This window comes from Penicillium antarcticum, assembly GCF_028974205.1.
Source record: "Penicillium antarcticum strain IBT 31339 chromosome Unknown utg000002l_segment0_segment0, whole genome shotgun sequence".
NCBI lineage: Eukaryota > Fungi > Ascomycota > Eurotiomycetes > Eurotiales > Aspergillaceae > Penicillium > Penicillium antarcticum.
In genome coordinates, this window is record NW_026695300.1 from 2,980,794 (window position 1) to 2,996,567 (window position 15,774).

Here is a 15,774-nt window from a genome sequence, read left to right on the forward strand (position 1 = left end):
CGGATCGGTTGAAGCCACACCAGTCTCTTCAGAGATCTCGTTGGACCGCTACCCTGGGTCATGACGTGCAGAATTGAGTTGATGTTCATTGATTTCTTCGGGGTTTTCTTCCGAAGATAAAGCGTCGTCACAACAGTATGCGCGAGACCCCACCCCCCGCGAGCTGTAAGAGCCGTTGCTGTAGCCAGTCATCACCACACGCACCTGACTGCCAGGACACTGGCAGAGCTAAGCCCACACCATTCCACCATTCGCAGTTCTTGAAGGATTTTTGGTTCTTTATTGCAGCAGTATTCTCGCAAAGTATATTGTGTTTTTGGGAATGCTTTCTTGTAAACATCCTCGGCGTAGCAGGTGACATCACCTTTCCCTCGACCAGATTCTCCTATAAGTGAGGACTTCCAACCGTAGTACTTGCCCTCACCACCCTGAGTGGGTTTCGCCCACTCGCAGGTTTTATGTAGTGCCATGCCCCTCAGTTCGTTTTTGGCATCGTTTTCCAAAGTGCAGCAACCCGATTGGTGGTCTTAGTCTTTGAATTCATCGGTCTTAGGGGCAATCTCGGCCATTCTGCCGGGACATTCAGACTTGCACTTGCCGCCATTGAAGCTATACCAGCCTGATTCTAGGAGTGTGGTCTCAGGAGGATAGCACGAAGAACGTGAACCTAAACAGTTGCAGTGCGTATCTTCCATCATGTAGTCAACCTTGGCTTCCTACCACTCGTCGATGCTTGACCATTTTCCATCCTGCAGATAAAGTCATCTCAAAGTTGCCCCAGAGGCACTAATTGTAATCTTTGTTTGATTTGAAAACGCCATTTCCTTGTTGTATTGTCAGCTGGCGATTTGTCACTTTTGCCAAATCTCGAGAGAAGCCTGCCCAGACCGTATCATGGCTGATTGCCCAGACCATCAAGCCACTAAGACACTGCTCGCGAGCGAAGTTGGCCTTTAGGCTAAATGTCTCTTCATCGTCCATGGAAATCCACTGATCATCCCAAGTGACAACCTTTACCGCGGCCTCTTTGTATAGCTTTGGCGTCAAGTTTTTCTCATTGATGATATCCTTGATTTCATTGTTGAGTAGAATCCCTACCTGGTTGCTGCATGGACCAGGAAGACCCGCAGAAGTAAATAAGCACCCAGGCTCTGTACAGCCTTGGGTTGTGTAAGAGCGGCCGTAGAATGCGAGGCCCATAACAACTTTATGTCCCGGAACATGATTGCACCAGAGCAAGTCAAGCACAGATTGTATATCCGTCAAGTTGGTGTGAGCATTCAAAAGTGCACCCTTCCAGTTGTGGCCCTGATCCCAAGTGCCGTGCATGTCGTAAGACATAAGGTTGAAAAATGAAACATATTCAGCAAGGCCCTTGAGATCGAAATGCCGTAGATACCGGTAGGAAGCAGGCAGCGTGATAGAGAGCTCATTTCGCCCAGGTGTTTTGTTTAGCTCAGTCCTAAGCCTCTTCATAAACTTGGTGAAGTTCTTGGAGTCTTCGGGGTTTCCATTACGGTTCTCAGCTGCGGGATATTTCCAGTCCAGATCTATCCCATCAAAATCATAGGTGGACATGAAAGATATCAAGGAGGTGATGAAAACATTCTGCTTTTCTTCCGAGGCTGCTAGGTCAGAGAAAACATTTGCAGTCTGGGGATGATTGTTGAACATCCAGCCGCCGAAAGCGATCATGACTTTCATGTCATTGTCGAATCGTTTCAGAATGGAAAATCGGCTATATAACTCAACATCTTGACTATGTGACGGCTTCACTTTGTATGTATTAGGATCGATGGTGGCGAACGCGAAGTTGATGTGACTATAGACACCCTGTGGTATTTGCTCTGGATAGAAAGCATGACAGCGACGTCGTGGGGACCACCCTTCATAGTAGCCAACAACTCGGGACATATAACGGCCTTTGGAGCAGGTATCGTGTCTGACGGGTTTGTTACCGCCCTGAACGATGTCAGTTAATTTCTCAGTTGTGAAGATACTCGATTTATCTCTTACAAACTCCTCTGTTCTTTCCTCGTACCCCTGTCGCAAATTAAGTCCCAGGCGTAGTAGTGCAAAAGCAAACAACAGTACACCTAGCCTGAGGAGATGTTTTCCCAACATCTTCAGTATATGGCTTGTACTCTTGCGGGAAAAAAAGATGGAACGATTCGACTTGTTGTACACTTGAAAGAAGACAGGGCTTCGGTATAAATTCAAACCATTGAAATCTGAGACACATGCTCCAACCAAGGTGTTTTTTGCTAGTGGAGTATCTTTGTTACGGCAGCTTATTTCTATTCGCCTATAGGTGGCCATGGCCTGAAGAGGGCACGGATGTCTAACACAGGGGACCAAAAATGATAGTGTGCCAAGCGTCAAGACTCGACTAGTCATTGTCCGGTTGGCTTGGCAGGGCAAGACAATATGGTCAACTTCAAGCCTCATTTCTGTAAGCGACCAAGACAGGGCTAGTTGCCGTTCAAGCTAAGTGTTCGGGCCCTACGGAGGCGGGCCGAGGTGCGAACTGATTTAGAGTCACATCCATATGTCAGTCCTGTTGCGCCTCCACTGCCCGGCAAAATAAAATCTGAAGTACTTCAATATGAGCCTCGGAAGAGGTGAAATAAGAGTAGCCAAAGCCTGCAGGACGGTATATTTGTTTCGAGGATAGGGTTGGTGTAGAGACCGTCCAATACGTGGCACTGTAGACAAACTTATGACCCCCTGTTGTGTAAAATTTGGAGCTAAACTCTTGGCAAGAGCCAACATGCTCTCAATTTTGAGACATCTCATTAAACAACTAGAAGCGATGTCACCATTGACTTTGAGGCATACCGGAGATTGATCTGGATTGGCCAAGAATTCATCCGACATGTTGCTTTGGGACTTCGATTTCGAGAAAGGCCCACCCTGTTAGTTCTCGGGCTACTCTAGCCAAAAGCCCCTGAGCCAAAAGCAATAACAACATCTTGTCATTGCAAAAGGGCGGGGATGGCATTTTTACACTGGCTGCAGGTCATATGTCAGGTCACTGGCATATGGACAAGTCATACCCATTCTGATGACCTGCCCCATCGCTTCACAGGATTTTACTTCTATGATGCTCTATCCCAGCAAGGCTTCCTATCACGATTCTCTCCTACATGCCAGACAGCCCTTACTCGACTGATTGACTGTGCAGACCAAGTTTTCGACTTCCAGGTGCCTAAATGGAGGCATGGCCTAAACAATGACACTCTAAGTGATCTAGTTTGTAGCCCCAGTTGCGGAGCATCCTTACAGACATGGTTCAACCAGGTCACTACCAACTGTGCTGGCGATGACCGAAGTGAAGCTCCGTTGAACATGGTAGGTGGGAAAACATGGGCAGGGTGGAACGAAACCTGTGCTAAGGACGCGGCGAGTGGTAAATATTGTGGTGGTAAGTCCAAGCTCTTACACTCAATTCTATTTGATCGATCCTAAGTATGCTTGAATATAGACATTCTCAGTGGCAGTATGCCAATTGATAGATTCTGCTCACCCTGCAATATCGATCGCTTCCAGAAGATGCAGTCAACACCCTACTCCGAGTACGATATAAGCTTCCAATCCCAACTCAAAAATATGAATTCAAAATGCGGTCTCAACATTCCCACCGATTTTCCAGATTTTCTCCAGCCAAGAACCAACCTAAACAAACCCTCAGGCTCGTGCGTATCGGGCATAGAATACACAACCGTTGAAGGCGACACCTGTGACTCAATTGCTACCAAGTACAATGTCTCATCAGCCGCCCTTTTCATAGGACACGACAACCTACTCGAATGCGAAGATATCGTAGTCGGCACAGAACTCTGCATGCCACTGCAATGCGAAAAGGTCTACACCATCAAAAGCAGAGACACTTGCAACTCCATCGAGAAGTCACAAGGCATCAGATACAAGGAACTCCGCAAATACAACCCGTGGATCGACTCCTATTGCTCCAATCTTCATACTGTCAGCGATGTCGCCTACGGACATGTTGTTTGTCTCTCGCCCCAGGCTGGTATTTCGAATGAAATTGCCACTACTTCTTGGATGGATCCGACGTCGCCGCCCGAAGCTGATGGCTATGCCATTCCCGAAAGGCCGCCTCCTCAAAATGCCACTATTGCTGAGAGGACCACAACTCGTTGTGGGAGGTGGCATGTTGTTACGAATAAAATAGTGCAGGAAACTTGCACGACGGTTTGTATGCAGAATCAGATTTATTGGAGCTTGTTTATGGAGGTGAATCCTTCGCTTAGTGCTGATAACTGTGACAAGTTGGTTAGTGGGACTGCTTACTGTGTCGGGCCAACATATGGCTGGGATGAGATCTTTGATCTCGTTGAGGGGGAGAGGGAGGAGTACAGTTGAGCATTTGAGCAATTTGATTAAGAACTCATAATTTCCAACTTTTAGCAATTTAGTATCCAAATCAGATGACTTTGAGTTGCAATGGATTTAACAATGTGACCATCTGTTCACTAGATTAGGGCTATTGTATTCTGCGTGAGATACGACAGCATTGCAGAGGCACACAACACTGTGTGAGATTACTCAAGCTGGGGAAGGAATGAAGCAAATGAAAAGCTAGCATGTCTTCAATGGATATTGAACTGAAAAAATATCGACATCAAAGCGCCATCACAGTATGCAAACATGAAAATCTAGATAAGGTGAAAGTCCCGACAAATGCCTAAGTGAAAAAATGTTCAATGGAGATAAAAAAGACACAATGATATCGAAACCTCATAACAGGAATGAGAAGGGAGTATGGACATTAGTCCAAACACACCACATCGTCATCATCCTCGACCGAAACCACACGTTGGTTCTCCTTCTCTTTCTTCAGCTTCTTCTCCTTTCTAGCCTTCAGCTTCTCAGCTTCTTTTCTCTTCCTTTCAGCTTCATTCCTCTCCTCTCTTTCACGTCTGTAGCGCTCAATTCCCAGTGAGATAGAACTCGATCCGTGAGAAGCGGTGCGTCGGAACCTGGCATCAACGCGGGGGTGCGCGGCGTGTGCGGAGCGACCAGGGTTAAACGATGCACGGAAAGAAGACTCGGGCATATGGTTGTATATGTATGGATGAGGGGTAGGCTGTATGGGATCAGTATGGAACTTCTGGTATTGGACTAGAATTGGCAAACCTTTTCGAGTAACGCAGAACGACGATGGTTGACTGAGGGGTCCACCGGTGGAGAGTATGGGATGTCCTTTGGAATATCGAAGATTCCTGGTCCGTTCTTCAGCTCGTGAGCTAAAATCCGTGCACGGGATAGCAATATTTCGTCTTCTTGGACCTGGCGCTCTCGAACACGCTTTTGCTCATCAAGCCATTTCTGTTCTTCATCGGTGAGTTGTCTGGGCCCAACCAAAGCCCGTGTTTCTGCTAGTTTTCTTTCAAGTCGTTCCAAGATTGGAAGCTTTGGTATGGGCTCGCTTAAGACCTTGGATAGGGAGAATCTGGGGTAAAGAGGCTCCTGCGATGCGGGAGGGTCCAAAATCTTCGTCAGCTTGGGACTTGGCCCATTGTCTGACTTGGCCAGGGTCGGTTCATCCAGTGCTCTCTTCTTGTGCGCGCTTGTCGTCTTACTCCGCGAACGCTTTTGGGACACATTAGCCCTGGGCTCTTGGGCTAAAAGAAATGGTCAGTACGACATCACAAGCAAATTATTCGTAGGCAACTTACCATCCGGTTGAGATAGCTCGGAGAGACTCATTCGCATTTCGTTTGGCTGCTGGGCGGAGGATGCTTCGAAATGCACGGAGCGTTTGAAAGGATTATCTGAAGATGCGCCCATAGAATGGCGTTTCAGCGAGGAGCGCCTCTGTTGCTTGGTAGTGTCATCATCTTCATGCGGCCGTTTTAACGAAGTTTGCTCCACTGTAGACCCTGATGCAATTGAGCCTTGGAACAAAGGCTTTGAAGACTCAGTAGAAGTAGTCACAGGGCTGTACGCAGACGACTTGGCGTCGAAGAGCTTGGATATTTGCCCAGATTGGGAGGAAAGCGATTGGTTGGAATGTGAACTTTTGGCGTGAGGGGAAGAGGCGAGGGTTCCCGTGTAGTTGAACAAAGAAGACAAGACTTGCTCGGGCGTAGGACATTGTTCCCATGCGAGGGAGCGCTTTTTCGCTGGCTGGTCATCTCTCGGCTTGGGCGAAGTTGACGGGAGATTTTCAGGTACAGATGGAGGAGATGTGGGCGGCGTTGATGATTGAGCAGCAGCGGCTTCGACTTTACCATTTGGCTGTGGAGCTGGAGCTGCTGATGAAGGCTCCATCCCAGTCGATACTCCTGGCGCGGCATTCGTGCTACCAGCTGAAAAGCTAAAGATGGGCTTCGCAGTGGTTGACGCCGTACCTGATTCCTTCGCCTTCTCGCCGGCGTTCGGTTGCTGCGAAAAGGAGATTGCAGGAGCAGCAGGGGAGGCAAATTTCCCCGGACCCAAAGATGAAATTGATGCCTTAGGGGTCAAAGACGCGAAAGGGTTATTGAATGCGGTCGATGACTGCTCGGGTGCACCGTTGGGGGTGATTATCGAAACTGGCCCCGAAGATGATGTTGTCACAGGTGCCTCCGCCTTTTGATTTTGACTTGCTTCCGGTGCCTTTGTGGATGTGAACGGAGAAGCGGCGGCAGGAGCTGCGGTGGAGGGAGGCAGCGAGGAAGAAGGTTTGAGGGAGGAGAAATCTAGAGTCGATGACGCCGGCGGCGAAGTGCTGGGCTTGAATGTCGAAGAAGGTGCAGCAGCAATCACTGCAGGCGTCTTCGGGGACTCGGTTTTATCTGAAGGCTTGAACGCGGATAGAGATGCAGCGAAAGGGTTTGATTTGGAAGATGACAGGGATGTGTCGGAATCAAGGGATGTGAATGGATTCTTTGGCGCGGAAGACTCTGACGGGCTGCTAGAAGGCTTCACCGCGGATAGAGAGGCAGCGAAAGGGTTTGGCTTGGAAGGTGGTTGAGATGTATCGGAAGTCAGAGATGCGAATGGGGTCTTCGGCGCAGAGGTCTCTGACGGAGTGCTAGTCTTGAAGAGCGAGGATGTCGTAGAGGTAGTTGCGGAAGCGACATCGACCTTTTGATCTACCTCTGCCGGCTTGGGAGACGAGAAGATGGAAGATGACACAGGGGCAAAGGGAGACGGTGCAGCAAGTGTATTCGTCTTCTCGGCTGGCTTCGCAAAGGAGAATGGGGACGATGAGGTAGCAAAAGGAGATGAGGCGGCAGGTGATTCCTTCTTCCGGCCAGTCTCGGTTGGCTTGGTGGAAGAGAAAGGGTTCGAAGAACCAGCCATAGGAGAAGGCGAGGCAGTACTCGCAATAGGGGTCTCCGCGGGCTTGGAGAACGAGAAAGGAGAAGTTGAAATAGTCACAGCAGGAGACTCGACATTCTGAGCAGGCTCAGCCGGCTTCGAGAAGGAGAAAGGAGCAGGTGTAGCAGACGTAGAAGCCTGTGCAAAAGGATTCGAGGACTGAGCAGGAGGTGGGAACGGCGATTGGAAATGAGCAGATGGGGCAACAGGAGGGAAATGCGCGACCTCGGAAGCAGTGCGTAGATCGGAAGCGGACGTGTTGTCAAGGAACCCATTGGGCGCGACTACTGGGGCTGGAGTGTGGTTCTCGTCATCACTGACAAAAAGACTCTTGCTGTCGTCTGACATATCAGACGCTCTGTCCCTCCGCTGAGCCAAAGAGGATCTATCGAGCATGTCCATTCTCGCCGCTTCTGGGATGGTCATTCCAAGAACGATGGCAACTAGAGAGCGACCTGCACGCTTCGACTCCACGTAAGTCTCGGAGTACGAATGGTCGGATGATGGTGAAAAACCTGTGAAATGTTAATGGGTTGTAAAATATGATGGGGGGGGAGGTGTTGTTGTGGGAGGTTAAACGTGAGTACGTGTTTGGGGGGTTGAGACGTGTTTGCGATGGGAGAGCACGTACCGATGGAGTCAACTGGACGAGAACCCCAGTTGAGATACAGTGCACCATCAGCATTCTGGGCAAGTTGCAAATCCTGTTCTTCACAGAACTGGATAGTTTGCTCGTGGTCATCAAAGTGCAGTACCCTGGTCAATTCCTCTACAGTCCATTCCTCATTCTTGGCTTGCTGTGAAACTGGAGATCGGCAGTAAGCCTTCCAGATTGCACGAATTGCTGTTTGACGAATGTGGTTGAAGTAAACCTCTGCCACACAGGCCATCAGATAGGACACGCTTGGAGAATTGATAATGTTGAAAAAGCGAGTGTAGAACCCCTGGGCAATGGCATTCGGCCGACGAGCGTCGAGAGCACCTTGGTATTCCCAAGTATTTCCAGCAGCAGCAAAGAGATCGAGGGCCACTTGAACTCGAGGAGAGGCGAGTAGATCGGCTGGCCACTTCTGGACGCGAGCTTCGAGATCAGGTCGCTGGTCGTGAATTGAGAACAAGATGTAATAGGCACGGAACTCATCTTCTCTTGGGAAGAGAATGCGTCCACGGTTATCGTCGTAGTAGTACATGAGCGAAAGCATGGTATTGTTGAGCTGTTCTCGTTCCTGGTGGCGATCAAATTGCTCTTCGTTGGTTGGGTTCGAAAGTAGATGGAGAGACACGATATGGAAACGTGCAATTCTCTCCAAGCATAACACTGCCTTTTTCACATCCTCCTCTTGCGTGACTTGCTGAACCGAGAAATCATTGCGAATTGAACGCGTCCGATCCCAGACGAACTTGTGAATGATGGCCAATGGCTCACTGCCGCCGAGAACATAGCGAATGAGATAGTTCATACTCTGTAGCAGGGTCCCTGGGGTCCGAATATCCGAGGGCAATTGCTCGTCATAGCCGGCAGCTGAACGTCGAAACCGCTTCAGCATCTTGGATTCCATAATTTCCAGCTGGTTGGTGGCCGGGTCAAAGTACTGAAGAGGGTGAGTGGGGGTTCGGCAAAAGACAGGAAAGAGCTCACCTTTTCGCACTTGTCCATCATCTTCTGCACGACTCGTTCGACACGCTCGAATTCAGGGCACATGCTGGTGCATGTTCCCACGGGGGTGATTGCCTGCTTCAACGATGTTGGCTGGTTGGGATCCGCCATCTGTCCATCTTTGATCGCTTGCTGGCGCTCTTTCGCGCGGTCGAGTTTCAACTGCAATTCTGGTTAGCTCTTCCTTTTCGCGCATTTTATTCGGTGATTTACGCACCTGATCATAACGGTCTTGGAAGCTGCCCGACGACATATTTCCGGAGGGATTACCAGAGCCATTGCGGCCGAGAGCCGCGGAAGATTGATGACCCATATTTTGCGCAGGTTTTGCGAATGGGTTGTGGGAAGAGTTCAAAGCTGGGGTGCCTTTTTGAAGGCTGGAGAACGGAGATGCAGCAGTAATCTGCTGGTTCGGTCGGGTGAATGGCGAGGCAGTAGCACTGGGGTTACCTGCAGTTTGGTTTGTACCATCTACACCGTGACTCGCAGCGCCAGCGCCGCGTGCACGACCCCGGCCCCGATACTGACTTGGACCTCTACCTCTTGCGCGCCCGCGATCCTTACTATCACCCCGCGCGTTGTTCCCCTGAAATGGAGTCGCAGCGAACCCAGGGTTTCCTCCTCTTCCTCTACTGGCGGAGCCCTGCGCGCCTCGTCCTCCCCTCTGGCTGGTGCTCACGGCACCGCCAAAAGGATTGAACGGGCCAGCCATCCTGCCCGCTGATCGCGGAAGAAAATGGAAAGGCCGCCTCCTTCTTCGATGACTCCAGAGTTTATTCTTTCTGCAGGTTGATCTCAGTTGTCGGTCGGTTTTGCGTTTACTCTGCGATGATATGCGAAGACCGATCGAACGTTGAAGAGTCTAAAAATGCTATTCGCCGGAGACGGTGACCGCCGAGGCGACGAAAACAAAGTCAGCTCATGTTGCTATATTACAATAGCCCGCCCGATATTCCCAAGGTGTCGCGGCGCACGCGCAACGGGTGGCGGGCACAAAGACGAAGGGGAGAACAAAGCGGACTCGAATTTGGTCTGACACGGGGGATTCACGGTACCTGTCAAAGAGAATTAGGCTGTCACTATCTGCCGGATTGATTGAAAGGCATTAGCAGCCTCGCTAGCTGCTCGACTGTCGCGATGAGAGTTCGACTCGGTGATGCGTGCGCGTCGACCTTTCCCGCTGACAAAGGTATTGAATGAACTGCGGTCGCTGGTGGTTATTAGACAAAGATAGATTTATCAAGCGGCTTGAAGGGGACAAAGCAGCTACTCACAAAGTCGCAAAATGGATTGAAGATGAAGATGATCCGCAACTCTCACGGAGCTTCAAAGGCGGAGAGAGTCCTCCGCTGCTCCGCGGTGACTGGCCGGACCGGACCCGCACGCTTGGCGTTTATTTGACTGGTGAACTATACATACAGTATGTGTTCAAGAGCAACTATCAGTTTCCAGAATATAAAAACAGGATTCTATTAGGCCATGCCTACTGTACAAAGGTCAAGGCTCTGGAATCTGTTCGAATGGCATTACAAGAGGCTAGTGAGTCATAACAAAGAACCTTACAAAGTGCGGTAGAAATGAAGTAATAATAGGCATCAAATTGATATTATAAACAGCAAAGAACGTCCAAGTATCTACCAAATCTCATTTATCAACAGAGAGCCCGAATGTCGAATTCCGCTACCAAAAAAAGAAAAGTGAACCATATACAGAACCAAATATAAAAATGATAACAAGGGCATCACCAACGAGGTGAAGAAACAAGACCCTAGGAAAAGAGAACAAGAAAAGAAACACAAAGCCAAAGTCCGGAATATGACAGAAAAAATCCAAGATCAAGCCCAAAGTATTTTCAGAAAAAAAATATATATAAAAAAGGAAAGAAAAAAAAAACAGAGAAACAGAACCCATTTGTCCAGCACCATCTTATAAACGACACCCCCAAAAATTTTTATCCACGAAATATGAACCAGAATGAAAGGTAAAAGACAATAACTCCCATGACAAGGCCTTATGACAAGCGCTAAGTGCAGAGCCATCAGTCATATATATTCGTTAAACCCGCAAAGCCCACAGGCAGCTGGGGATATACTTCCTCGACATCACCATGAATCGTCGCACCAACCAAAAGATCAATCGGGACCCGCCCGGCCATTGAACATCCTTAGACAGGGTGGGAAAGAGGCAAGCCATTAGGATGAGGGTGGCCCAGCGAGCCCGTGCGGAAAGGCAGGGACCGCTGATCAATGTGAGACTGCGACATGTCGTGTATGTGAGGGGCCATGGGCATGTGGTAGCTCATTGAAGGCTGGGACATGGGCTGACTGGTTGGTGCGGCGCTGTAGTCGACTGTGCCGAAGATGTTCTGGCGAAAGGTTGGGGCAGGAGCCCAGGGGTCGTAGTGGCCGGCGCGTGACTGGTCCAAGGCGTTGTGGGTTGAGTAGTCGAAGACGGAGACGTCGTGGGGGCTGATCATCTCGGCTGTTACGGCTGTGCTGAGCATTGGCTGTGAGGTGAAGGAATCTGTGTATTGGGGTGGCGTGGCATAGTAGGGGCGGTCCTGGCGTGGTCCTTCGAAGCTGAGGGGCTCTGGCATGGAGAAGCTGCCTGGGAGGGAGCGGGCGGGGGGTAGGGTATCAATTGGCGTTGTGAGGGCAGCGCTTACTTGCCCGACTGAGGAGATGGGGGTCATGATGCCTTGCACGCTGTGCTCAGGCTCTTCGATTGTTACTGAAGGGGCGTCATTGGATTCTTCTTCTTCATCGCCCTTGGGGCTGGGGCCGCGGTTCATGGTGTAGACGATCATGTTGGAGTCAACTTCGCCGCGCTCGAGGCGCTCTTCCATCTTGCGCACGCGGAGGATCTCGTAGATGATCTCGACGTGGGATGGGTGCTTCAAGCTCCGCTTGGTGTCGCCAGCGACTTCCTTGAGCTTGTCGGCAGTGATACCGTAGCCACCGAGGTGACGAATGATATGAAGAAGAAGCTCAATGCGGTCTGATACTTGGTCAGTAGGATAACTTTAGTTGTGGACAGGTAGAACATACACTCTTTGCGCAGGTGGTCGGGTTCCTTGTGCATGACACCTGGGGGCCACCACTCGGGCTTGGTCTTCTCTGGGTCACCGGTGGTACCAGGGGCAGATCCCGGTGGAGGCTTGCCACCGTTGTAAGGGTGCCGAACCTGCTTGCGAGGCTCGATGAATTTGATAAATGCCTTGGCAACCATGCGGCAGTTAAGTTGTTGGAAATGCTTAAGAGCACCCTCATAGTAAGACATAACCTTCTGGGTATCTCCAATGCGGAGAGGAACCATTTCGGTAGACCCATTGGAGAAGTCTTCATTGTCTGAAGTCTGCTCAGTCAGACGGTCCTCGGAGATAGAGGGAGCATTGCCCTTGCGGCGCCTGACCCGGCGAGGAGATGCGTCTACTGCCTCTGTTGTAGTATTAGTAGACATACTTTGTTAGAAGACTTTCAGATCACTTACGACGAATGGGTGCGTGGTAGCCAATGCGTTCACCGAGGATCTCGAGGAAGTTCTGGCGGACTTCTGGGCTGAACACAGTTGCGTTGTGCTCTTGAACAGATGAAGACTCGTCAACCTTGAGCTTGCCATCATGGTCGAGGTAGATCATAGCGTAGTGAGTATAAGGAGGACGGAATGATGAGCGAGAATGGGCCATCATAGGCTGGAATTGTCAGTAAAGAATCATTATCATAGTAATTGGCAACATACAGGAGCAACGTCCCATCCCGGAGGTCCTTCGAGGGCTGAAGCGGACCGCTTCATGGCGCCAGTTGTGGGGTTTGGTTTGCTGTAAACCATTGTATAGATATGAACCAAATTGCTAAACCGTAGTGTCGATACGGAAGCAGGGACTTCGTCGTCTTGAGTAGTAGTAACTCAGTCAAAATGGCACATCAAGAGGCTGATCCGGCGAGAAAAGTACTCTTTATAGAGACTATTTTTTTTTTCTTGATTGGGGACTTGCGATTGAGACTTGACAAGAACTTGACACTAAATCTGTCGACTCGCGTCAGTCTACTGCTTGCCACTGCTTTAGGACCAGCAGTGCTGGATATGGATATCCCAACGGCTGGAAAGCCCTCCCTGCTCCCGCGCGGGAACTGGTAGGACAAACGCATGCCGAATAACGGGAATCAAGCTCCCGTAAATGGGGCCATAGAAAATAGTGGTGATTGGCACCGGAATGTACTCACACACTCGATATCACAATGTGCAAGCGTCTCAATGGATTCAAACGGATGACTGCAGACTGTTGGCAACCGGGATGCAGGAACGAAAGGAAGCCACTGTGTTCCCGCAAGTAAACGAAGGTGACACAGGCCGGGTTGGGACAGATGAGAATAAAATATTCTTAGAAGGGAGGGTGGGTCAAGTGGGATGTTAAATAAATCTCCAAAGTGTAGTGTGAAGTGTATACTCTGTACAGAAAAAAAAGAGAGAACAGATGGGGATATGCAAGCCTTTTTCAGTTTCCAGAGAAGTTCCAGGCAAATGTGAAAAAATGACAAAAGGACGACTTCAACCCAGAGCAATACGCAGCATGGATGATCCTAGGAAGCCCGGGGGGATCCCTCATCGTATGCATGCAGCGAGATTGGCGCACTTCAAAGCGACATGCAGGTGAGTGTTAGGCCCAGTCCCGATCCAGCATCCCTGTCCTACTATTTGTAGATCGCATTAATTGTTTTTATTTGAATTATATCATTTTAATTATAATTATTTTATTTTATTTTAGTGTATGTCGGGCCAAACCCAAGTGGCGCTTGATTATCGATCGACCCCCCACAAGGGAACTGGGGAATGCTCTTCCGGGGCGCCATGGCTTCTGTCAGTTCCAAAAGGTGATCGGATCCCTTGATCTCCATTGGTATGCGCGAGACCCATAGTGAGATTCTTTGGTCCAGACTTGTAAGCATTTAATACTCTTCTTTGTGTGTTTTTCCTCGTTTTTGTGGGAACAAAATTAATACCTTGGGAGATTAGCCCTAATTACTATACTGCCAGGCACCTGTACCTGGACCGCACCGGTGCAGTTCGGAGGTACCGTCAGAGTTTGATTTGCGCACCTCCCCCCTTCATGGATCTGGGGGAAAAGTACCGTTTAGAATATATGTGAAATATTATCTGTAACATTTCTGTCTCTCGATCGGATCTTAGCCCTTGGGCCCCCGGCGCGCTAGTAGCTGTGACCCTCAACCAACCAGCGAATTAGCCTGCTGGTCCCAATTCACTGTTACCCTATCACGATGCGGCGTATGCATGGCCCAGCACCCTGGATCCTGGGATGAAGATGACTCGCCGATAAAGTGTCATTCTCTTGGTTTGATCCCAATGTCGATCTCCGTTCACTGGCAGGAACTGATGAGGCAATGGGGGTCTGGGTGGCTACTTCAGTTGGAATGTCCAAAAAGCCCCTGAGATCAGACCTCAAATTTCGCCAAATCAAAGAGACAATGGCAATTTGCGTGGGCAGAATAAAAAAGTACTGTATAGGCCGCCATTTAGCTAGTACGACTGTAACTCTCGCCTATACTCCCGTTCTAGCCGCGGGCAACGAATAAATAAAAATAAGAATAAAAATAAAATAAGACGCCTCTCAGACGGATCGAGATAGACAGTTTGACATATGAATACTACAGCGTGATCTCCCCCTCTCCCGGGGAAGAAACCGGTCGCAAAATGGTTCGAGTAATTATCCCACGGCGAGTTTGGCGCGGTACTTTTGATGTCAGACAGACGTCTTTGTGAGTGCCCAATCAGGGACCCACAAAGCTCCCCAATTCTTCCCCCTGGGTCTGTGCTAACAAAGAGCCCAGGGGAAAGGGACCACCCAAGCTGCTGTCAACGCGTCCATCTCCCGCTCTGGTGGGTTCATTCAGACTTGGAGATTTGGAAATTGGATGACAGGGGATGATATAGTAAGACGTCAAAATCCACCCTGAAAAAAGACGTCAACGGCTAAAAGGCTCGTTCAAAAACACCCAAAAAAGAGGCAGGCGCGTTTCTCTTCAATTAGTTTCGTCCCACTACATGATTATCTTGACATTACAAAGGGGGATCACATTCTGCCCGGGTTCCACCATCTACGCTAGATCGGGGATAAAAGCAGAGTTTTCTGACACAAGCAGTGCTCTATTCCGATCAGATTGTGTACTTTGATACTCGGAGTTCTGATCAATCTGATCAATATGATGAGTCTCGATGGGATTTGCCTATGCTACTGTAACCTCGGTGACATTACAATTGCCGTCCCGTCTATACAGAGTACTAACGGCACCGGCTGCAAATCATTGCTCCATAGTGGGATGCAGAGCAACCTACGCGAAACTGTTGTCTGCCCCTCGGTCTAATTGGACTTTTAGGATATTCCAAAAGGCAATCGAATGAAGCAGTACAGTTGAACTAAAGATTTAGGGTCGCCCTATATTATTTGTTATTCTTTCAGTTGCATAGCGCAGTCAATGTTCCCACTTCAGAAACAACAGCCTCAACGCTATCTCGTAGAACAAGACTGTAGTTGGCGGAGACGTTTTGTTTCTTTGTTTATCAGTCGTCCCCTCCCACTGTTTGCCAAGTCATACTTAGACACGTTTGTTTGCTTTGTTCTCGGCGCTGTTATCCTTTAGCATGGCGATCAAGAACTATGGAGACTCGGATAGTAAAAAAGATTATTCAATCAAAAGTCCCACTTACATTTGAAATGACGGATTCCTCCGGGCGTATCAGATCTTAGCATTGAACAAGGTCTAGACTTG

At 49.3% G+C, this 15,774-nt stretch overlaps 4 protein-coding genes across 4 annotated transcripts; 1 reads left to right on the top strand and 3 right to left on the bottom strand.

Annotated features, from left to right (window-relative positions):
- Nucleotides 1-786: 786 nt before the first annotated feature.
- On the bottom strand, nt 787-2,877 carry N7508_002105 (glycoside hydrolase family 18 protein; the record flags this gene model as incomplete). The annotated part of the gene is made up of 3 exons (XM_058460171.1): nt 787-1,962; nt 2,017-2,043; nt 2,839-2,877. 3 exons carry the CDS (start codon nt 2,875-2,877, stop codon nt 787-789), a joined length of 1,242 nt encoding a protein of 413 aa, XP_058323703.1.
- Nucleotides 2,878-3,348: 471 nt separating this feature from the next.
- N7508_002106 (LysM peptidoglycan-binding domain-containing protein) lies at nt 3,349-4,386 on the top strand (the record flags this gene model as incomplete). The annotated part of the gene is made up of 2 exons (XM_058460172.1): nt 3,349-3,424; nt 3,485-4,386. 2 exons carry the CDS (start codon nt 3,349-3,351, stop codon nt 4,384-4,386), a joined length of 978 nt encoding a protein of 325 aa, XP_058323704.1.
- Nucleotides 4,387-4,807: 421 nt separating this feature from the next.
- Nucleotides 4,808-9,701, bottom strand: N7508_002107 (uncharacterized protein; the record flags this gene model as incomplete). Its single annotated transcript, XM_058460173.1, has 6 exons — nt 4,808-5,110; nt 5,161-5,648; nt 5,703-7,847; nt 7,964-8,924; nt 8,972-9,151; nt 9,207-9,701. Coding segments are annotated over 6 exons (4,572 nt in total), but the record flags the coding sequence as incomplete, so codon positions are not given.
- A 1,452-nt stretch (nt 9,702-11,153) lies between these two features.
- N7508_002108 (uncharacterized protein) lies at nt 11,154-12,817 on the bottom strand (the record flags this gene model as incomplete). The annotated part of the gene is made up of 4 exons (XM_058460174.1): nt 11,154-11,986; nt 12,037-12,426; nt 12,479-12,680; nt 12,728-12,817. The coding sequence occupies 4 exons, from the start codon at nt 12,815-12,817 to the stop codon at nt 11,154-11,156; spliced, it is 1,515 nt and encodes a 504-aa protein (XP_058323706.1).
- Between the last annotated feature and the right edge of the window lie 2,957 nt (nt 12,818-15,774).